The 25,288-nt window shown below is 35.6% G+C and overlaps 1 protein-coding gene across 1 annotated transcript in view; it reads right to left on the bottom strand.

The window, feature by feature from the left end:
- Positions 1-3,027: 3,027 nt before the first annotated feature.
- ADAMTS17 (ADAM metallopeptidase with thrombospondin type 1 motif 17) overlaps positions 3,028-25,288 on the bottom strand; it is a 515,727-nt gene continuing 493,466 nt past the window's right edge. Inside the window, exons 22-24 of the mRNA XM_044665411.1 lie at positions 20,062-20,214; positions 5,117-5,294; positions 3,028-3,179 (exon numbers count right to left, since the gene is read on the bottom strand). Coding sequence (XP_044521346.1) covers positions 3,028-3,179; positions 5,117-5,294; positions 20,062-20,214 — 483 coding nt within the window. The remainder of the gene's footprint in view (positions 3,180-5,116; positions 5,295-20,061; positions 20,215-25,288) is intronic.

Genomic DNA, 25,288 nt, shown 5'->3' with positions numbered 1-25,288 from the left:
TAAAAATAGCACCATATGTAAGATAGTGAGACTATACTCAGTACACATCTGTGCAACTAAAAATGTACAGTACTTTAGTAACAGTACAGGGTATTGTTTACAATATGGAAATAGCACTGTTGTAATCACAGAACATCAATTTCTAAGGAAAAAAGCAAAACCCCAAAGTATCAGAATAGCTACAATGCAATTTTCTTTTCTGAATTGCTACGAAATAAAATGAAGAGAGGGCAAAATAGAAACTTTTGGTTTAGTTAAAAGCTTCTAGGAAACAATAATGCAAAAGTAGTGGCAAACTTAACAGAATTAGACATTTGCATTCATAGTTTGTTGGTCTTTTGTAGAGTGGCATAGAATTGACATTGGCAGGACAGCCATGAAAAAAAAATCTCAGAGCAAATTTTCAAAGAGTGTTGCTTAAGTGTTTTCCCTGCTTTTCTACATGGGCACATCAATGGCACTGCCTTGCTTTTATTGGCTAAAGCTGAATGTGTAGGTCAACCAGAAATACTTCTGGGTTCAGCTTTTAGTAACTCCCTTTGAAAACTTGGCTTCATATAGTAAGAATTCTGCCCCTCACCTTCAAGTAGTTAATTTAGTATTATTGCTTAGTTGTGAAATAAAACAAAGCCTCTATATTTATTTTTATGTGAACAAATGGAACACCAATGAAGAGCAGGGGATAAAAATCAAGGCCCAACTTTTTTCCAGAATTTAATTGGATATTTTGTGGAAACAAGGGCCTGGAAGTAGGGGTAGGGAGAAGGCAATAAAATATTATGGCCTTACCCTGAGCAGTAAAAGAACAAAATGTTTTCAAAGAGGTGTCAAGGCAAATGTTGGCATTTTATACCAAGGATTACACTACATCATGTCCTGACATTTTCCCTAATTAATTTTTTTTCCATAGAGCACCTATAGGAGATGCAAAACATCTTCTTGTTTATGCAAGTGGAAATGAATTCATTCTCAGACTTCCCCAGTACTTTCTGTATCTGTGGTATTAAAAACAAAACAAAACACCCAAACTTTGCAAAACAACCCCCTCAACCCCCCAACACACTCATTCACGCAAAACACGAAAACACCCCACAAGATGTGGGGGAAGGTAGAGAAGTTTTTTTTCCCCCTTCTGATGTTACAATAGCACATTAAAAAATTTGAAGTTGTTGCATCAGAAAGAAAAAAAATAAATGGAGCACCATTAAATCAGCAAAAATTTCATAGGGTAGAATCACTGTGATGACTACTTAGTCATTAGATCTAAGTGAGATCATCTGTCTGAAATAAGGTAGGAGAAGGTTGCTTTCTCACGGAAACATTTTCAAATATAAGCACCATTGAAATGCCCACAGAATCTGTGAGCAAAATATGCCTCTTCTTTTCTAGGACAGCTACAGATACCAAGGACCACCTGTATTACAACCAATAACAAACACCGCCTTACTAAGGCAGGGTTGGAACGTGGTTTCCAGTTTGTGTGAACAGGCTGGTTTCACAGGTGCCCTTAAAGTAAGTGTTAACTCGTCATTTCCCTGTGCTTCTGGATATTGGTAGGCTCTAACTCAGGAGGGATTTTGTTTTTTTTACATTTAAGAGCCCCTCACCAATGTCACATATAAATAGCAACAAAAAAAAAATAAACTAATAACATAAGGCCCAGTCCAGAGAGGAGGCTTGAAATCCATTCTAAAAGCTTTGCTATGTGTCACAAATGACTTAACTATTGTGTTGTGCATTGTAGATCACATGCAAAGGAGATGAGCAAAATCCATAGTGAAAAGGGCCAGAATTATAGATCTGAGCTTATATTGCAAGTCCTATAGGCTGAGTTTAAATATCTATTTTCAGAAATACAAAAGTATAATATTGTTTAAAAAGCACTTTTTGGTGGCTCTGAAAATAGCCTTATTTTGGTACTACTGAGTAACATGAAATATTCAAATATCATCTAAATGGGTTGTGATGTATTTGCATTGGAAAAAAATTTATGAAAGACAGGCTTGCAGAAATCAGAGATGGAAAAGACCTGATGGGTCAACAATTCATCTTTACACCTCTGCTAAAATTGTTCTGAACTCACTTGCATATTATGATATGTACCAATTCCATTAATTTCACAGTACCCTGAAGAAATATTGTCCTGTTTTGCTATAGTATTTTCCCTCCTGAAGAGGTGGCAAGCAGAGATCAGAAAAACTAAAATGCCTTAGAAACTTTCACCTCCCTGGGCATTCTTTCACAAAGCAAGTGACTTTATGGAATAAATGTCCTCCTCTTGTTGTTTATCAGTTTACATGACCTCAAGCACTTGCAGAAGGGACAACAAAGATGAAATAACAGTTTTTAAAAGAGAATATACTTTTTGATGTGGGCAGAACAGCAAAAGGACTGAATCTTGTTTTCAAGAAGTTAAATTAGAAGGAAGGCTGTGATTTCGTTGCACTATTTTTTCTCACTGACATTTCCTCTGCCATCAATTTTCACAGGTTTTTTTTTTAATAGAAAGACTCCTTTTTAAATTAAGCATTTCATTTACACGCTTCCCCCTTTCTCCGCTCCTCCCTTGGTATTTTAACTACTGGGAATTAAAAATACCAGAGGACAGCCAAGGCTGAAGTGCTAGATAATGTCTCTGCCTTAATATAGAACTGCTGCTCAGAGGTTTTCCTCTTTGAGGTACATAAAACCTTAGAGACTATAATTACTTTGTGACTTTTTGTCCTTTCTTTCCTACTGTAGAAAGCCATCCAGTGGCTATTAATAATATATTAAAAAGCAATAATGACAAATGTGCTGATGCCAAATTCACAATTACATTTTGTGTGATAATTCTTGAGATGATGTGGTATGTGTGAGGGATGGATAGCTTTGGGACATCCAATTTATGCAATAACTTTAACCTTAATTGTGTATGCTTTGGAATCCACCCCCCCCTCTGTTATTAAGTTCCAGTACTCTGACCTACAAATCCTTGAATTCCATACAGTGGTGGCAATATTCAGTCTAGCCAGGAGAGAAGTGTCATTAACTCTTCTGCTGCATCTTGTTGGCATAAAAGTCTCTGCATGTCTGGCAGCAGCGCTGGTACCACCGCATATCCTGGCACAGGTTCTTCTCTCGGATCACCCGGCAGTATACTGTCCATTGGTCCCCTGTACACTTGTAGGTCAGAGCAGCTTTGGATAGGAACAGGAAGACAGAAATTCAGTATATTTAGGATGGCACAGAAAGTAAGGAAATGTATACTGTGTTTAACTCATGTATTCCAGCAGTGATTAAGGAGGTCATCCCTTCGGCATTCTTCTCTGCCCTGTTTGAAAGTTCAACTACCTTCATTTAATTGGTTTTGTGTTTATCCCTCATCGGGGAAGAGAACATTAGCCCTACTCACTATACATTTGGAAACTCAACAAAAATTTTAGGGGACATAAAGCCTAGGAATTCTATCTTATTTTACTGGTAACTGAATTCAGACATAATAATAATATGAAGACTAGAGAAAGAATTAGTTCATCAACATCATCATTATAGGTATTTGGATTGCAGAATTTAGAGCTCAAAGAAATTGGTAATTATTTAGATGAATCCCTTCAGTTGACAGATAAGGAAACCAAAACCCAGACAGATTAAATGACTTACCTAAGATAAAGTAAGTAATAAGAATCAGAACAGAGATTTGAACCTAAATCTCCATCCTCCAAAGCCACTTATCTTGGCCCTCTGCCAAATTATACCCCCCCCCCATACCTGCTGCTATTTTATGTCCAAGAATATCACCATCCTCATTAATAGAATTCATTAAATTTAGTACACATGGCTCTTTTATTTGGAATCTTAAAAAAATAACCAACTGGGCTTTACTTAAGAGGCCTTGAAATACTGATCTAAATAACTTTTTTGTATGTTAGAAAGAAGATACATGATCACTCATGAAGAATTAAGCAAATCCCATCTCATCTAGAGGGCTAGGTTCAGTTCTGAATATAAAGTTTCAAGATGGAAAGTTGATAAGCTAGATATATCTTATCATGTTGAAGAGGGTCAATTGGTACCATGTGGCATTAAAAATGGAATTAAAGAGAAGTAAGTAAGTATATTTTGGCTCAATCTAAGGAAGAACTTTGAAAAATGAAAGATATCTGAAAATGAAATGGTTGGCTTCATGAGGTAGTAAGTCCTTCCATTACTTGAAATGTTCTGTCAGAAGCTGTAAAATCATTTGTTGGGTATATGTTGTTGAAGGGACTCATTTTTCAGGTATGGATTGGACCAGATGACCTTTGGGGGTCCTTTCCAGCTCTAGGATTCTGAACTTGCTTGATGGCTTAGATGGAGACATAAAACTTACTAGTAGCTAAATGTTTTTGTGGTTTAGACTTAAAAACCAGTTGGAGTTTGAGTTTTAATGGCCGGGGAGATTGGCCAGAAAAATTGTTCTGAGGGGCTGTTACTTTGGAAGGTAGAAACTTTTAAAAAGAGCAATAACAAGAAGAGTTCAACTTTTGCCCCTCTCCTGTCACATATGGGACTATGATTAGTACCTACTAGCGATCCTACTAGCATAGATGGGAAAGGAATAGGTTTAAAACAGTCAAATTACTTACAGAAAAGCTCCCTGATGAATTTAAATGTTCCATTCTATGAAACATTTCTTACTATTTTCTTCTAGAACATCATCCTGAAATGAATTTCATACTCATTTTAATAGTTTCGTGAATGATGTCCAAAAAACCCCTTCTCCAAATGAAGCACTTCCCTTCTTCCCCTTTCCAGCTTAAAGAAATATTAACATATTAGAGAAATGTTCTCATATGTTCTTCATTTGTTAACAAAGAGATCTGTTAGGAGGCAGATGCTGAAGGCATTGTGTTTGAGTCTGCTGTTATTAAATGTCTTTTCCAGTATGTGAAATGAGAATCCATCTTTTAAATTACACTCCAAGTCTGTACAAAGCGGACAGATCTCTAGAGGTAGATAAGATGAGTTGAGTGAGGTTGAATCTCTCAGATATAGCATAATTAGTAGTTCTCAGACTTTCAAAACCTTTTTCCAGACACCAGTGAGAGAACAAAATGGCTATTCCATAGACCCAGGACTCACTAGGTCTACTCACCAAGTCGAGGGGATGTGATGGTGTTGACGTTGATCTTCTCATTACAGACCTCTTGGTGGCACTGTCGATAGGCTGCTGGCTTAGAGAGGATGGGGCACTCATTGCCATGGCGCCCAGTAATTTTGTGCATGCACTGCACAACCCGAGATTGTAGACCTTTTCCACATGTGGAGGAGCACTGCCAGAAATAGGGATAATCTGATGAGATTTAACATAGCGCAGAGCCAAGACCTCACAATAGTAATGGCCACTAGGCTTTTTCTCTTACAACCAATTGCAAGGTGTATGAAATAAGTGAGGAGTAAGTATTGGATAGACAGCTCCCTGCATGACACTTGCAGGGGCCAACATGAATGGGGCCAATTCCTGGAAAGTTTTTTTTAATTGATTTTTTTCTTTAAGAAAAACCCAGTAAATTAAATTTTTTTTTACTCTATTACAATAATGGTGACTGTCTGACAACATATACAAATATACAATATTCTGTCCTTTTGACCCCTTATCTCTGTTCTAGAAGGAAGAAGGTATGTTCAATGGTCAGTTTTCTGAGATCTTCATTGGTTTTTCAGTTACTAAGAGTTTAGTCTTCCTTTTAGTGATCATTTACAACATTGACATTGAATCATTTTGTATATCGTTCTTTTGGTTTTGTTCTATCCCTCTTGACAACAGTTTTCCCACATTTCTTTGAATTCCTCATTCACTATTTCTTACAGAAAATAATATTGTTATATTTATAGGGCAGAAGGTTATAGATTTAGGGTTCCAAGAGATGTCAGATGTTATCTAGCCCATCTTCTTAATTTTGTAGATGAAGAAACTAACAAATATTTTTTGTTTGTATGATTAGTTATGCTGATTATTTCCTAATGTTGAACTTTCCTTACATTCCTACTATGAATCTAACTTTGTCATTATAAACAATTTTAAATTTACTTCTGTAGTAACATTAAGAGGAAGGCTAGCCAGTGAGGTACCAGGATAGAATGTGAGGCCTGGACTCACAGGAAGATGCATGTTCTTCAGTTCAAATCCAGCCATTGGGGTTTGTTTTCTTCTTCATTATTCTAATCTTTTTAGTGTAGAATTTAATCTATCCACATTTATTGTTAAAATTGTCAAGGATGCATTTTCTTCTAGTAACTACATATACACATGCTATGCTTCTGCCATTTGTTTGATTTAACTAAATTAGACTGAAACCATTCTATTTCCATTTCCCCCACTTTATTCTTCTAGTTATCCTGATTCATTGTTAAACTACTTAAACTTCACTTTTATTATTCTCTCTCTTTTTCATCCCCGCCATCAGCTAAGGTAATTTAATACTTTTTGTTGTGCTCTCCTTCCTTTAAGAATAATGAGAGCCTCTGCTGAAACTGTAATAATCCCATCCTTATATTCCCTATACTCCCATAATCCATTCTCCTACTTTGCTGACATTAATTTTTATGCCCCTTAATGTGAAGTATTATAAAAACTTTTATCTCCTTCAGGATGATTTCAAATGAAAAATTTGTCATTTTTGACTCTAAGATTGTCTTTTAAGAATTTTTCCCTTTTGTTCCATAGGATCATAGATTTAGACCTAGAAGGGATTGTAAAGCTCTTTATGTTTATTTCCTGATTTTACAGATGAGGATTGAGTCTAAGTATCATAAACTAGTAAGTGGCTAAAGCAGAATTTGAACTTATTTGCTTCTGAATCCATGCCCAGCAATCTCCACTGTGCCCACTTAGTTGCCTTAGTTTCTTTCAATTCAATTTAATTAAAGAACTATTTGTTAACACTTATGTACAAGCAAGGTGCCATGATATACAAAGATGCCTAAGAAGTCATTTGTCTACTACATGTAAAACCCAGTAGAATTGTGCATTGGCTATGGGAGGGGGGTGAGAGGAGGAGAGGGAAAGAATATGAATCATGTAACCATGGGAAAAATTTCTAAATTAATCAATAAAATTAAATTAAAAAAAGAAAAGAAAAGGAAAAAAAGTCATTTGTCTACTAAGGGAATTTATGATCTAGTAGAAGATATAAAAATTAAACACAAAAAATATAACCAAGAGAATGTGCAAAGAGAGAGACTACCTCTAGCTAGGGTGAGGGATAAGATAAAGCTTTACTTAAAAGATGGCATTCTAGATAATCCTTAAAGGATGGGTAGAATTTCAATAGGCAGAGATAGGAATGGAGGCGTAAAGAATGACTTTGAGGCACAAAGAACAACTAAAGCAAATACTCAGTGCTTAAAAAAGGAAAATTCATGCACAAACATTAAGTAATATTCAAAACACTGTGTGCTAAATGTGAGGAATACAGTGATAAAACTATCCTTGTCCTTAAGTAACTTTAGGAAATTGTGAGTAGTTCAGTAGGATCATGGATTATATGAAGAGGGGGAGGAGTACGAATCTGGAAAGCTAGGTTGGAGCCAATTGATGAATGGCATTGAATGTCATGGTCAAGAAGTGTGGATGTCATTCAGTAGATAATAGAAAGCCATGATGTGTTTTTTGTGGGTGTGTGAGTGATGTGGTCAGAGCAACACATTAGTAGATTTACAGTGGTATATAAGGTAGATTAGAATGGATAAAGGCTCATGGCAGGGAGACCAGTTAGGAGGCTGTTAAAAAAGCCCAGGTGAGAATTAATGAAGGCCTGGAGTTAAGCAATGATAATAGAAAGAAAAAGTGGAGGACAAAAATAATGGTGGAATGAATATAACAGATTATAGAAATAAAATCAACAGGACTCCAGAAAGATAATTCATCCATCTCTTTGTTTAACTATATACAAACTCAGTACACTAACCACTACTGATAGTGATGCAATCATCTTCAGAAAAGAAGAAAATCATAATGTTTTTCAAGTACTTTTTCTTCCTTATAAGAGTTTAATGGCCTAAATCAGATGGCCAAAATTAAAGATATCATAGTGAAAACCTCAGTCATCAGAATTAATAGGGGGAAAAGGGCGGTCTGAATCAGTGAAAGGTTTAAATTATAGGATTTTCAGTTTTATTTCTTTTCTGTAAGTATATTAAATAGAGGGCTAGATTAAGAAGCAGTAGACCTGGGTTCTAGTATCAAGTTTTCAGCTAATTTTATAATTTTGGATAAATTATTTGACCTCTCTAGATCTCAGTTTCTTCACCTACAAATGAGAGTGCAAGCTTACATACTCTTTAAAGTCCCAATCAGTTCTTAAACTTTTATTTTAACTATATTCAGCCATAAAAAAAAGTGTTGCCTTATAGGGATATTTTTAGCCTTCTGCTTTAAAGAGTATCTAAGAATGATCTATAATTAGAATTCTAGTTGTTTTTATGGGAAAGGGTGATTCTGAATGTTTGAAACCACTTTATTCTTTTAAGAAATATAAACATGTCCTATCCATTTTGTTTTTGACATAAATTTGCTTTCTTAGAGACATTCTTTGCTAAATCAAGGCTCATGTAAGTGCACTTCAGGCCCAATTCTGATGATTCCAAATTGCAAATCAGTGGAAACGGCTTCTACAAGATTTTATTATGTAGTTTTCTCCTTGCCTTCACCTCTTTTCACATATTTCATGTTGATGAACATAGCAGGTATCCAAGTACTTTACCCTAATCGAGTTCTATGGGCTCTTTTGGCCTTTTCCTTTTCTCCAGAGAGCTATTGTAAATACCTCTCCATTAAGTTTGTCTTTTCCTGGCTGAGTAGCTAGATCTGTGTATTTACTTTCTTTGCCTGTTGTGCCCCTGCAATTCTCTATAAGACCTGTGATTTACAGTGTCCGGTGTGTACTCTGCAAAATTTTAATAAAGCAAATGCATTGAATGGAGCAGTGCCCCAGCTGGAATTAATAAAGGAGTATTGTACTAAAAATAAGGAAATGATGGGTTGAGAGATTTTGGCAGGATTCTTACCTCCATGGATGCCACACACACAGATACACACACAGGTAAAGAAGGTGCTCACATGTCCAACTCCCTTTTCATCATTGGAGACCAATATAGAGGGTTGCATAGTAGCATCAATCCAGGATTATATCTGATTGATTAGTATTCACACTCATAGACCAATAAAGTTCCCAAAGGGTTGCATTTCAAAATGGCAATAGTGATTATGTAGCATTATCTACTTTTGAAAAACATTTTATGAGTTCCAGAGAATCACAGCAGCTTAGGGTTAGAATTAACCTCAAAGGTCATTCAATTCTAATCAAAACTGAACAAGAACATACTCTATAACATATCTGACAAATGGTTTCTCAACTAGCCTTTGCTCGAATACTTCTAGTAAGGAATCCCACTGATTTCTATCTATCCTGTTTAAAAAGGCAGCATCACCAAGAGTTCTATTTTTTTTAATGGAGAAATTTTGGAATATAGGAAGTTAGGGTAATTTTCTCAAGATCTTTCACCAAATTAAGGGTAAAGTGAGATCATATGGCCATGTTTCTTCTTTTTTCCTTTGGGATTTTAAAAAATAGGGAGATCTATGAGAGTACTTCTGGATGCTTCCATAAGTGGAAGAAATATTTTGATTCCACAAAGACTCTCACCTTTGTCCCTTATTCCTTTACCCACTTCTTAAGTAGGCTGTTTAAAATACTGATTACTTTCCAATTACAATAAATCAGGTGCAAAACAGAACTCTTTAATTGCTTTGGGAAGGATTTGGGGAAATAAAAAATTCTCAACCAATTTGCTTCTGGAAGACTAAACTTAAAGTCTGTGTCGACTAGTTTGCCGAATGTTGGCTCAAACTTACAGTGATGGGTAAAAAATATTCTCAGAAAACTTTTGACATGGTAGAGGTACTAATTTGAAATATAAGATTTGTGACTTGATGGACAATCTTTATTTCATATTAAGTAGCTGCTAACTCTCCTCACTCCTAGAAAAGGAGAATTAATTTTTTGCTAACCCATGAATTTCTTTTCAGTGTTCTATGTGAGTACAAGTTCCCTTTTATTGTGGCTTTATGTGTGTCCCTGGTTGTGATTTGCATCATTGGAGGGAATACTTGGCTGATGACATCACAGATCCAGTTGAGGTTATATTTATTTCTTTTAAATTGGGTCTCCCTATTATGTTTACACTGAAAGAGCAATAGCCACTCATGGAGGCTTGATTTTAGTACTGATTGGCACAGAAACTTTAATATGCTCCATTTTTTCTAACCCTTATGGGCAGCCTGGTGGGTCTCTGCTCCTGAGGTCCGCCATATTGGTGCTGGACTTATTGCAGATACCCAATTGGCTTTAGCCTAGCATCTTAGAACCCCCAGATTCAAGAGATTCCCTAATATCAGTCTTCCCTAGTAGCCTACTATTTGAGCCTTTTCCTGAAATTTTAACATAGGGAGAGAGTATCTAAATGTAGTGTTCATTATTGATGTATTTCCAGCATCTAAGGGGTACTTTGCAAAATTTTAATGAAGCAAAACTTCATTAAAGGAAGGTTTTTTTATATGCCAATAATAATGTGAGAGGAAGCCCATGTTAAAATAAATGACATGTCCTCACACCATGTCTTTTGAAAACAAACTAAGTCAAATATTGAACAGCTAAAACCCTACCTTCACCTACAGGAGAGAATATGCTTAGCTTTATAATTTATGCATCATCTAGTATTGCAAGAACACCACAAGAAGGTTTCAGTTTTCCTGCCCAGGTGTGCTAACTGCTCCTGTGAAAATCAGGACAATAGGATAAGCCCTGGGGTGGATTTTTAATTAACGATTTTCTACCAGAGGAGGAAATTATCAATGGGTAACATGAAATGTAGAATTTGATGTGCTCCTTAAAACAAATCTCTCTGTTTTAAAGTTCCTGGTCTTGTTTAACATGATAGAGTGATGAATGACATCTTCCAGGAATTACAGGAGAGCGTCTCCAATGGTAGCATGTGAGGGAAGATTGGTAACTGGAAAATGTGTGTTCTTTTTTCATCTGTCACTTTTTTTTGAACTGGTCACTTGCTATTTAATTTCCCTGTCTAAATAGTTGAGATAAATCAACAATGGGTTTTTTTAGCTATCTGAACTAATTTGTAATCTTGATGTGAAATAACCATGTCATATTCTCAATCATTGTCTTCAAATCACTAATGATATATTTTCAACAATACTATATGATCAGAAAGCTTCAGTGAATTTTAAATGTAGTTTTTCTACAAGGTTCAAGGTCTGGGGATAAGGCAATTGCATAAGAAACATGATGGAAACCAAAAAGGTCTTTCAAGTGGGCTGCTGTTTTGGCTGATGTGTACTCCATGTGGATACTTTCTACACAAAGAGATTGAATTCTTAATCCTACTTTTTTTTTTTTTTAATTTGAAGTGGGGTCAATCATTATAGCTGTTTAGGATAACCGAGCTTCGTGAAATTGCTTGAGTATAGTTGAAGGAAGTTTCTAGAATGTGCTTGGGTATTCTTAAATTACTTTAATTTTTTATATGTATAAACCCAACACAACCTGTTACAAAAGTGTAGCTAACTAACCAGTTATTTTGGCTAAATAATAACTAGCTATTCTTTTCATTGTTTACTTTTCATTGTGTTGACTGTTTTATTGGTTCAAGAAAGGTCAAAGTCATGGAGCATATAGATATAACTGAACTCTCCAGTGGTACTCAAATCATGTCTTTTATGGAGACCAAACTTCCAGGGATTGCAAGGGCAAATAATTATTTCTAAGCAGTGTTAAGTCTGGGATAGTGACTAAAGTGTCAAAGAGAATGGGAGCTAAGCAAAGCAGAAATCTAGCTAGCATAAAATGGCTTTAAATTATAGGTTCCTTGAGGGCAGGGACTGTAGTTTGCTTCTTTTGGCATCCACAATGCTTAGCACAGTGCCTGTTATATAGTAAGCACTACCTAGATGTTTATGGATGGGCTGACGATTCTTAACTGAGTTTAACTTTAATGATTCCTTTTGCTTTTCCTCACAAGGGCACAAAAGCTCACAAGTGCACACACAACATAGAGCATTTGTATTAGCTCTCTCAAATGGCTCTGTTGAACAAATGTAATTCTAAATAGTTCTGGTGTGTGTGTGTGTGTGTGTGTGTGTGTGTGTGTGTGTGTGCACATATATGTATGCTAATGACATTCTGATTTCAAAACTCAAGATACTAGCTAATCTAAGTATTTGGTGTTAGAAATAACTTGGGGGTATACAAAGTCTTTTATCTCTCTCAGGTTCAATTGCTTGTTGAATCATTAATTAAAAAGGGAAGAATGAAACTCCTGACTTCTGATAGGATCTAATTAGCCCATAGCATCCTCATTAGGCTCTTTCCCAGGTTTTCAAAGTCCCAAAAAGCATACCTATAAAAACATATCTGGTCTTGTTTAAAGCAAGCTTTTATCCATAGGCATATTTTGAAATGAATTTTAGAAAAATTGAATGTATCTCCTTCAGCCTCAGTTTGCTGAAAGTAGACTAGAAATAGAAAATAATTACAGAAAATGTCCATTATGTGTTAGTCTCACTATCTCAAGAACATAACCTTATTCTCTTCCCTTCTTCTTCTCAAACACCTGCAACTGTACTTTAAAAACAAAGATAGAATTTCTAACATGCCTTGTTGCTGAATTCAACATCAAACCTAAAAGGATGTGATATCATCATTGAATCAACCAATCAGCACTTTAAAGAAGATGTGAACAATCTTTAATCATTTTAGGAATGAAATGAAGTGATGCTATCCAGAAAGTTTATTGGTACTGGCTGAAGACACTCAATTATGCCTTGTGGTTTTTGCACAAAATAACAATTCAATTCAGAACTGGATCATTCCAATGTTTGGTTGGTCCAGTGGTAGAAGCAGTTCCAGCCCAAACCTTGAAAGGTAATTACTTGTGGGTGGATGAAGATGTGGAGAGAGAGCTTCTGATGCTCCCACTCTCCACCATTTCCCAATACAAATATCTTCAACAGAAAATGACCGTGTGAAATTTCTAAGGTTGGATGATTTTACATTTCCCATGGATGTCCTAGCAGTGTCCCTGAGGCAGCAGTGGCTATACTGAAAGACAAAGAAAGGTAGCTTCCAGATTCTGCAAGGAGCCTAGAAGAAAAGTGCACAAAAGCTAAGGGAAATTGCATGAAGAGCTCATGAAGTGGAGGGAAAGGGACTTATTTCTAGGAGCTATAAGTTATACTCTTTGCCACATATGATGTAAGCTTGAAGCCATTTTCTCCTGGACTTTTTCAGTATGCCTTCATTTGGGTGTAGGATGTACCAGTTGTTCTTACTATATCAGCAATATAAGTGCCATTTGTAAAATCTAATTAAATCTGACTAGCTTATTGATATCAACTGATAATCAAAGGGACAGTATACTGGTTGGGACTTATAAACATTAGTAGTAAAGGAACCAACCCCTTAGGGTTACCCCTAAAACCTTAACAGGAAAATTAACCAACCAATATGTCAGGGTTGGGAGAGTGAGCTCCCAGGGCCTGTGCTACATTTGAGTTTTAGAATCACTTGACAGCAGAGATAATCAAGGAAATGTAAAAGAAGGGATAGGTTCTAAATTAAGTGCTTGGGAACTTAACTAATCTCTTCAATTTTATCCGTCATCAGTTTTTAATTCTTGTTAGATGTCAATTCATTCCTTGTTATTTTTAGGCCTCTCATCTGAGATGAAGTATAAGATTGATACTGCTTTGAACATGGTTGAGACAATCAACATTTGTTGAAAAAAATGAATAAACAAATGGATGAATTTGGCAAAGACCAATGGGTCAAACTGAGCACAGGATTTCTAGAAAAATTAGTGGATTTTTTTGTTCTTTTTATTCAAAGGAAGCAGTGGCTTTTATCTTCAAGTATTACTTTCTTTTCTTTAAAATTTCATTTCAAAATCATTGTAATCTCTCCAGATTAATTTGTTTTCAATCTTATTACCTCAAATGGTGATTAACAAGTATTGGTTTTGAATATAAAACATTGCAAGTTTGACACTGACATGATGGAATTCAAATAGGAAATTAGACCTTTTCCCCCTTCCATCTTAAGTGTCCCATTGAGATGAATACCTAGATCTAGGATTTCATGAGCTAAGAAAATGATTGTGAAGAATCTGGCAATAACTGATGCTCATGGAGGACAGACAGGTGGCTGGAGGCAATTTTTCAAATGCTCATGATCAGTAAAGACACACTTGGCAGTCACATGAAGCCTGAACCTTATATTTGGCCAAATTCTTTTTTCTTAGTAGGGTTTTGCTTCAGTCATTAAGGAAGACTTTATATTTTTCCAGACATGTACTTTAGCCAGGTGTCTGAAGTTCAAAGTGGGATGATCCAGCTGTGATTGTCGCAGGGCACGTTCTTCCCACCTCTTTCTCAAGACAGTTTCATTTATCTATAGGGAAAAGAAATATCATCTCCATGCTGGGCCATTTTGTGTATCCCAGGCTGAAAGTAATACTTCAAGATCTCTGCCTAATAATATAACAAAAGAAAAATGTGAATATTACTGAGTTTGACATTCACTTCTTTCCTTTTCTGGAAATCTTTTTATCTTTCCATAAAATATGATGGGATTCAATGTAATAGATTGCACGGATAAAGAAAGTTAGATGTCAAATTCCTCATGCACTAGATAAACCAATATTCTCTTAAAATATCTTGACCTAATATTTTTCTCCTTGGCTAGCTGGGACTCTTTGAAGAACTTCCTTTAGAAGTAGCAATATTCGGATATTCCTCAGTTTTCTCTCTATTTTTCTTCCAGGCCCTAAATGTTTACCAACTTCAAAAGGTAGAGATATGTAGGAATTACAAAGAGCAATGAGAATCTCCAGAAGGAGAGGAAAAAAGGCCCCTTAATTCCCAAGTTGTTAGCAGACAGTTTGTAGGATAGAAGACCTTAAATAAACCAAAAGGCAAAATCAAACAATCTGAACAAATAAAAAATGCAAACCAAATTTGATTTGTTAAATATTCAGGAGGAGAGGAAGATCCACAGTGTTAAATGTTGCCAAGAGGTCAAGAAGAAGGAGGACTGAGAAAAGGCAATTATATTGGGCAACTGAGAGAGATCCTTTGGAACTGTGAAGAGAGAGCAGTTTGTTCCTGAATGAAGAGTCCATAATAAGGAAGTGATTAAGAATTTGGGATTCAGGAAGGATGGTGGCGCCCTTAATGGAAATAGTGAAGTTTGAAAGAGGGAAAGGAAGTCCAAAACATGTCATATACTATCCACCCCTATCCCATTACCTTTAAGTTTTCATTTTTGTCTTGTCTTTATTACAACAACAACTCTTTGAGGACTCAACTCATTTACCACTTTCTTTTTTCCACTAAGAAAGGAAGCCTTTTGAAGTCTCTACTGCTAGTGCCTTCTCTGAGATTACTTTTCATCTTCTCTTACTCTCTCCAGTTATGTGTGTGCACTTGTTATTTGTGATCTCCTCCTTTGGAATATAAGTTCTTCAAGGGCAGGCACGGGGTATTTTTGCCTTTCTTTTTATTTCAGCACAATAAATACTTAATAAATGCCTTTTGAAAGGCCAATAATACCAATACAAATGGCATTTTAATACTTAGCGTTTATAGGTGGTCAGTTTTTAAACTATATCATCCCAATGTATAATGAATACCCCAGAAAAAACATTTTCTAGTATGAAGTTGTTTCTGGGGTCTTGATAATCACTGGGAGGTGAATGGGTGAAATCACCAGCTGTTATGCTTTCCCAAATAGTTTATAAATTCCTTATTGGGTAAGAACTATTTTATTGCCTTTCTTTATATACACAGTACTTGGCATATAGTATATGCTTAATAAATGCTTGTTGATTGATTAGATACAGCCTTTAAAACTCATATTAGAGACCCATGTTCTTTTTTTAAACAAAAAATCACCTTTATCTTCTGTCTTAGAATCTGATTCTAAGAAAGAATAGCAGTAAGGATTAAGCAATGGGGGTTAAGTGACTTGCCAAGTGTCACCCAGCCAGGAAGTGCTTGAGGTCAAATTTGAACCCAGGTCCTGCCAACACCACACCTGGCACTCTATCCATTGTACTACCTAACTGCCTCCTATATCCTTCTTAAGAGAAAATGATGGTGGGGCTTATGGATGTGAAAAACTTGATTGACATGGTTACTACCAATTTATACCTACTTAAAGCTTTATTCTATATATGGAACTGTTTGCTTTTAGTAGAATCAGGATTTTAATTTCACCTATGCCTCTCTATATCAGTATCTACATATACCTAGATATGTATACAGATACACAAATTATAACATGCAATGTGTAAACACACACATTCACATACACATACACATGTATAAGTATATAGTTTTAATTTATTAACTGTTTAACAAAATGGGCAGCTAGATAGTACAGCAGATAAAGTGCAAGGCCTAGAGTCAAGAAGACTCATTTCATGGGTTCAAATCTGGCCTTGGACATTTACTAGCTGCAAGTCACTTTAGCCTCTTTGCCTCAGTTTCCTCGTCTTTCAAATGAGCCGGAAAAGGAAATGGCAAAGAACTCCAGTATCTTTGTCAAAAAAACTTCAAATAGGATCATGAAGATTTCGACATGACTGAACAAGAACTTAAGAAAATAATGGAAACCTAAATGATCATCAAAATCATTGGCTCTAATTTGTAGCTGGAAAGACTTTAAAGATGAACTAGTCTAACACCCTTCTTTTGTAGATCAAGGAAAAGAAGGCTCCGAGCAGTGGTTCCCAAACTTTTTTGGCCTACCACCCCCTTTCCAGAAAAAATCTTACTTAGCACCCCCTGTCACATACTATCACCACTCCCAAATGCATCTGTGGCCATCACCGCCTCCCTGGATCGCTGCAGCACCCACCAGGGGGCGGTGGCGCCCATTTTGGGAATCACTGGCTCAGAGAGTTTAGGTATTCCAAAGCAAGGCAAGGATTCAAACTCAAGACCTCTAATTCCATTACTACTTCTTATTCTATTACACTATCAATATACTATGCCTGCTCATCAGGAAGTCAGGGAGTAGAGTTTATTGTGTTAATTTCATAGGTGAATAAATCAAGTCACAGAGAAGAAAACTGGACATTTTGGTATTCTTGCAACTCCAATTTTGTAGTTCTGAATTTGAAATTCTTTTCATTCTTTTGATGTTTTTCTCACTTGTCCCAAGTGATTATAGTGGTAATTAGAGATACCTTTTGGTCCTCATGGCCAATGACCTGGCTATATGGCATTGTAACAGAAAGGATATTAGCCAGACATGATGCCATTTTCTTTCCCCACTGTATCTACTACCACCAAGAGCAAAGGGGGCTAAAGTTAGCTTTGTCATTATATCATCAGCTTGCTATCAACTCTCTTCACTTATATCTATTTGAAATATTCTGTAATTGCCTGATGGACAAACTCCTTATTAATTAATTCATAATTTGATTGGGCAACATTTAATGTTGAATGTTTATAACTGGTATATTGATTTCATCCTTTCTTAAGTCCCTGCCATTCTCTTAAAATTCATGGTTGGAAAATGGCAAGATTCTAAAAGACGTTTTTTCATACATTAGGTTTGTTTTGGCCATATCTCTGGGAAGTAGGGTCATATAATGACAAATACTTTAAAAAATTCTATGATATAAATTCTTGGCACCAAATAAATATACACATTCTCCATGTGGGTGTCTCCTAATGTATTACATTACTATCACTAGCTTTAGAAACATGCTAAGGTAAGGTAACTAATATTTTCTTTATTAGTTAAAATATAAATGGGCAATAAAAAAGCCCATTTTTCACTAGATTGTGATCAGCAATGATAATCACTTTAGCTGGGTTTGGCAAAGTTATATGATGAATCAGGCTGGTTTGGTGTACATGGTGAGATTGTTGGGTACAAGGCAGTCTTTTTTTTCTCTTTTTATTTATAGACTAGCACAGCTCTACTGAGAAGATTAAAAAAATTTAAACCAGAATATTTCTGGGAAATGTTAGTCCATTCTGCCACCAAAAAGTCAACAGTGTAAAAGGAAAAATGGTATGCTTTTCCTATCCATTACTACTGGTTGACATTTTGTTCACCACTTAAATAAGTATTACCTTGTGCAATCTCTTGCATAGACTCTTCTGATCCCTTTATTTGGAATGATTTTCTCCCTCATCTGATCTTATAACATTGAAGTGTAGTATAATGGAGATAGCAATGGTTTGTATTTAGAAGATTTGGATTTGAATATAGGCTCTGTTACGAAATGTCTATGTAACCTTGAGAAAATAATTTCTCCTTTTTGTTTGTTTCTTATTTTGTAAATGAGAGATTTAGATCAGATTATTTTAAAGTTCCTTCTAGCTATAATTTCCATTACATGATCTACTTATTATATTCTAATTTGCATGTTTCCCCCTTTTCTTTATGTTCAGTTACGTGTTTTGGGCACCTCATGAGTGGGCAAAAATTATCATTTATCAAACTCTTTACAGATGAGTAAAATGAGGCTCAGAGACTTATCTGAAGTCATACAAGTGGTAGCAATTTGTAGGTCCAAGACTAGAACCATTTTCTCCTTGCTAGTCCAGTGTCCTTCTTACTATATTATTTTGCCTATCACATGGTAAGAATATTTGTTGTTCATAGAATGTATTTTCCTTGAGAGAGACTTAAGAATGAAGTTTTTATTCCTGAAATGTGACATTACAACTATTGTTAAATTAAAATTCTCATTTATACTTAAATACATGGTAAACTAGATTTAAATCATAAATCAATCCTAACTTTTTAGGATTATTTTGCTCAGAATTACTCTTCCAATTATCAATACAATGGAATTGCTATTGTTAACTGTATGATTTTTGGCTTAGTGCAGTGTTAAAAAAAGCTACATTTTAGTAAGGAGGAATAAAATGCAAATAGAGAAATGGAACTTGTTTTATGTTAAATGAAATTTAGGTATAATGAGTCATTATGCTTTGGTTATATGAATCTAGATTTTGACAGGACCTCAAATGAAAGCAATCAATTAAGTCCACTCTTGTGAAATTAAGGGCGATGTTATTAAACTGAAAAATCTAAGGAATTAAAGAGTTTGTCCTGAGATGAAGACCCTCTTTAAAATTTTTTACTTTTCAATATACAAAGCAATTCTTACCCTTCCTTTCTGGAAAAAAGGAAAATATTATTGGTGACAGTAAATAAAATCCATTCTCATTCTATGACTTCTGATTTTGACAAAATTAATCAACACATTGGGTTGTTCTTACAGACTGTGTATGCATCCCTCCTCCTTATTTCTTGCTATGAACTGATGTCATATATGAAAACAAGGATGATGAAATCTTTTCTTTCCCACAGAGGTCTATTACTGTCCTACCTTGGAAGGAAAAAAAAGATCCTATCTCTCCTATTTTAGAACAGCACTTCTTCCCTCTCTTTAATCCCAACTCTAATCATCACAACTTCAATTACTCCTCTCTGCACTCCATTTTTTTGGCACCAACCTCGAGTTTTCTAAGCAGTGAATAGGTTTGATTTGTGTCCTAAAGATTTCCTTACATGTCTAACTCAGCCAATTTTCACACACATTTATTAGACTCTTGTGATGGCTTAGAAATTTAAGCCAACCTCTGTATGTATCATAGGTTATAGCTGGTATTGTGTATGGTTTGGCCAAATTGGCATTCTCAAATATCCAATTTCATGTTTTGGGTTGTATTAAGTTTCCTTTCTAATTCACATAAAGCAGTGAAATTCTTGTAGGGAGACTCACATGATGTTAGGTATAGCTCTGTAGGAGAGGCAAGGAATGCTCAATAGTGGGGGTAGAGTCAATAGCAGGTGCTAAGTTTGGAAAGAAATGCATTTTACTGGTTCAATGGATTTGCTTCATGGAATTAGGGGCCCATTAAACAAGCTGAGTTCTTGACCTCCAAGTCCCTCATGCTGCTGTAGAGGATTGGATTGCAAACATGGTTTATATTACCTTAGACCAGTCCCCCGTTTTCCACTCATAACAGCCTGTGTAGTCTTCACACTCCTCTTCTGCTTTTGGTCTTGTGGTTTGATCACATTTTCCTTGAGAGTTGGTACATGCCACTGTTCTCCTCTGTGTTCCTGTTCCACAATCAGCAGAACACTGCAAAATACCATTTGAATATCCCCATTATTTTTTACATTTTCTCTGCAAAATCACAACACAGTCAACTTTCAGTTGTTCAAGAACATGTTTTTCAGTCTTTACATTATCCTCTCCTTATGTCATTTCTTTTTTGATATATTCACTTCATTAGAACTTTCACCAAAAGGAAATGAAAACAGATTGAATCCAAATCATTCAACTTTGATGCTTGGGAGGCACTCTGATAAAGATGATATATGATATCTAATGACTAAGGAAGAGATTTGTTTGGAAATTACCTGAGTATTCTTTTTTTTTCTTTCCTCCATTACCATGAAGACTTGAGGAGAGAGATATGTTTTAAGATACTTTGAAAATCTCAGGGAATTCTCAATCTTCTATACTATTTGTTTTTCAGCTTTGTAACTCTTTGCTGCATACTCTTGGTAAGAGTTATTAATGGGCAAAGAAAGTGATTGGTCTGAACTCTTCTTCCTAAAGGTAATTGATATGTAAGATATAAAGGAAACTATAAGCACTGATTGGCTACTATTTTTCCCATATCAAATTAGCTAACTTGGGATCTATGGTATTAAGGCAGAGTTGAGATGAGTAAAATTAAGATATTTCTCCAAAGAAACTCAATCAATTAAATGATAGAATCTGAAATAATACTAGTAGAGCCATAAAATTACAGATTCATAGAATCTTAGCCAAATCTCAGATATAGTCATTCCTGCTAAAATCTTTTTTAATAGTTTAAATACCTAGGCATCTACTTGAATAAATGCATAGTGATGAAGAATTCATTAATTTGCTAGGCAGCCTTATTACATTATTGAATAATTCTAATTGCTCTGAAGATTTTCCTTGTATTGAGATTAAATCTGACACACAATTGCTTCCACCTAGTGGGTATAATTTTGCTTTTTGGAACAATCAATGAAAGCCCTTATCTATATGAAAGGCCTTTAAGTTTTCCCTTTTCTGGGTTAAAAGTGTCCCATTCCTTCAACTGTTCCTCATTTATTTGTTTAACAGACATTTTCTGAGTACCTCTACACTCCTGATATGACCTAATTTTCAGATCCATAATGATCCCCCGCATACCTTGGATACTCTGGAGTTTTCTATTTGGAAGAGTACTTGTTTATATTGTTTTTATAAGTCTCTTAATAATGCTACTTCAGTTAAGACACATTACTTAAGGAATTTTAAGCCTAGTTTCCCTTGAGAAATTATACTATTTTAAAGAATGCCAATAGCTTATCATCAGATATAATTTTTCATTCCTAGCTGTTTTCTTGAAGAGTTGATGGAAACAGAAGAGGCCATATAACCTGGCACTTTAACATTATTTTCAAAAAGATGGAATCTAGCATAAAATGGACCTGTCTTGGAGCCTAGGTAAATTAGTAATTGAAATACCAAAATTATCACTGTTATGTGATGGTTTTAACATGAACCCCCAAAGACAGCATTACAATGAAGCTCCAAGGCAAAAATTTTCTCTCTAGTATATTGTTCACTTCAAGGTTTTTAGGGATGTTTCTTAACAAAGAGATAGGTAAGGGTAGAGTAGGATTTGAATGATATATAACTCACAGATTTCAAGATTCAACACCTCTAATGTCAAATTCTCCCCCCTAAAATTGCAAGAGAAAAACTGCCAAGGTAACAATGGAATAAAAAATGAAAATACTCTTTGTTATTTTCTAGGCCTGCTGTCAGAAAGCATTCCATAAGATTGGGGGTGGGGAGGGAAAAGAACGACGCTAGGATGAGACATGATACATTAGCTGGACAAGACTCTGCTTGTTTGTTTAACTACCTTAAAAAAATAAAAGCCAGACAGTTCTGACCTGGTAACCTTGTTAAGGACATGACTGACAAGTGTTTATGAGTTGGCAAGCAAACAGAGATGCTTTTAAATACCTAACAGGAAACATGGTCTAGCAAAACTGGGAAGCTTTCCATTTGATTTTCTGTGTGTTGATGATTATTGTGACCTCTTCAAGGAAGTCCTGTCTCTGTAATTGACAGAAACATATAACTCTTGGATAGGATGGACCAGATTCCCTTCATAGGTCAAGAGGCTAGATTCTTCCATGTAGTCCTTTATAGCAAAATCACATCTTAAAAAACCTCAGAGGATTCTGGGTGGAGTGCTTTTATGATACTTAGAGTCCTATCAGATAATGTAGGGCAATTTTACATGCTATATTAGTTCAGAATGGAAGCAAAACTGTACTTCTGATTCCCTTTTCCATACCTGACCAACTTACTCAAAAGCATTGGGGACTCTCATATTTATTTTCTTGAACTAGGGTGTGTGTGTGTGTGTGTGTGTGTGTGTGTGTGTGTGTGTGTGTGTGTGTGTGAAATCATCTATACACAGGGCAGAGCTATGATGGTAAAATAAAGGCAGGAATTCACCTGAACTCTCTCAGATTCCCTTCCATATAATTCTAAAATAAACCCTCAAACTGAATTCTGGAGTAAAAGAACCAAAAAAAGATCAGGGTTAAATAATCAGGAAATGTGTGTCACAAAGGTGTGATATTTGGGCTCACAGTGCAGCAACAACTATTCCAAAGCAATACTAGCAGCAGGACTTGAAGGCAGCTGCAGCAGCAGCATTAGCTTTTGGATGTCTCAGTTCCCAAATGGTAAGAGGCTCAGGCAAAAGGTCAGAAAGAGATTTCAGGTGACCCTTTGCTGACTCTAGATACAGGACAGTATTGCATTACCCATATGTGGGTTTGGATGGAAGTCCCAGGACAGAGAAGAGTGATCATGGTCACTCACAAGGGAGCAAGAGCCCTGGTTCCAGTTCTAATGCAGACAGGAGCACTAGTGATTGTGGCTAAAGGAGAGCTAGAGACCTGATCACAGTTTTAGGGCCAAGAAGAGTGCCAGCACCTATGACTGAAGGGGAACAAGATTGCTTCCTGGATAAAGAAAAGAGCACAGGTCAGAAAAGAAATGATCACACCTCCCTATATTATACAACTTTGAAAACATCAACACCCATAGAACTACCTCTGAAAACAGTGGCTTCAAAACCTGAAACTTTGGATAGTAACCTCTCTCCCCTGGAAGCAGAACCCAACTTTGACACAAAGTTCAAAGTCAAGAAATAGACTGGAAAAATAAGCAAAAAAAAAGGCTCTTGACCATAAAAAGTTACTATGGTGACTGGGAAAGTCAAGACACAAACTCAGAAAACAATGATGTCAAAATAGCTACAATCAAAGCCTCAAAGGAAAAAAAATGTGAATTAAATACAAGTCCCAATATTAATTTCTAGAACTCAAAAATGATTTAAAAATCAAATGAGAGAAGTAGAGGAAAAATTGGAAAAAAATGAGAGTGAAGCATGAAAATTATGAAACAAGAATCGATAGTTTGATAAAAGAGGTACAATAATGCTGAAGAAGATAACACTTTATAAACAGAAATGGCCAAATGACAAAGGGGACACAAAAATCCAAAGAAGAAAAGAAATTCTTAAAAAGCAGAATTGGCCAAATGGAAAAAGTTATAAAAGTTCACTGAAGAAAATAATTTCTTAAAATTAGAACTGGGCAAGTGGAAGCTAACGACTCCTTGAGATATTAAGAAGCTAAAACAAAATAAAAAGAATGAAAAAATGGAAGATAATTTAAGAAATGTTATTGGAAAAACAACTTGGTTGGAAAATAGATAAAGGAGAGAGATAATTTAAGAATTATTGGACTACCCAACAAGCCATGATAAAAGAAAAAATATCTGAAGCATCACATTTCAAGAAATTATCAAAGAAAACTTCCCTGGTATCCTAGACTCAGAGGGTAAAATAGAAATTGAAAGAATCCACCAATTACTTCCGGAAAGAGTTCCCAAAATGAAAACTCTAATGACCATTATAGCCAAATTCCAGCGTTCCCACTTTGAGGAGAAAATGCTTCAAGCAGTCAGAAAGAAACAATTCAAGTGTCATGGAGCCACAGTCAGGATCATAGAAGATTTAGCACCTTCCATATTAAGGAGAGGGGGACTTTGAAAATGATATTTTGGAAGGCACAGAATTACAACCAAATGGGGGGCAGCTGGGTAGCTCAGTGGAGTGAGAGTCAGGCCTAGAGACAGGAGGTCCTAGGTTCAAACCTGGCCTCAGCCACTTCCCAGCTGTGTGACCCTGGGCAAGTCACTTGACCCCCATTGCCCACCCTTACCAATCTTCCACCTATGAGACAATACACCGAAGTACAAGGGTTTAAAAAAAAAAGAATTACAACCAAATGTAACCTACCCAGCAAAACCTTTATAATCTTTCAGAAGAAAAAAAAAGATATATTTAATGAAATACAGGTCTTTAAAGCATTCCTGAGGAAAGGATAAGAGCTAAATAGAAAAATCTATCAAATATAAGATTGAATAGAAGCATAACAAGATAAATATGAAATAAAATTCATAATGGATTCAATAGGGTTAAATTATTTATATTCCTACATGAGAAAAGGAGGAGGAGGAGGAAGAGGAGAAGGAGGAAATGGAGGAGAAGGAGGAGGAGGAGGAGAAGAAGAAATAGGGAAAAATAGGATGGTGATGTGGTTGATAGGCAGTTAGTAATAATAACTGTAAATGTGAATGGGATGAACCCATCCACACAACAGCAGTGGATTGTGGAATGGATTAGAAACCAGAATCCAACAATATGTTTTTCAAAGACAATACATTTTAAATAGAGAGAAGCATACCAAGTTAAAATAAGAGGTTGAAGTAGCATCTATTATGTTTCAGCTGAAGTTAAAAAAAAAAGTAGAGATAGTAATCAGGATTTAAGATAAAGCAAAAGCAAAAGTGGACCCAATTAAAAGAGATAAGCAAGGAAAATACATTTTGATTAAAGGTACCACAAACAATGAAGTAATATCAATTCTAAATATATATATATACACTAAATGGCATAGTATTCAGATTCCTAAAGGAGAAGTTAAATGAGTTACAGGAGGAAATCAATAATAAAATCATACTAGTAAGAGACCTCAACTTTCCCCCCCTCAGAACTAGATAAATCTAACAACAACAACAAAAAAGAATGAAGTTA

The sequence above is a fragment of the Gracilinanus agilis genome, chromosome 2 (assembly GCF_016433145.1).
Source record: "Gracilinanus agilis isolate LMUSP501 chromosome 2, AgileGrace, whole genome shotgun sequence".
Taxonomy (NCBI): domain Eukaryota; kingdom Metazoa; phylum Chordata; class Mammalia; order Didelphimorphia; family Didelphidae; genus Gracilinanus; species Gracilinanus agilis.
Note: the sequence above shows the minus strand (reverse complement) of the source record. Positions and strands in the feature narration are given on the sequence as shown.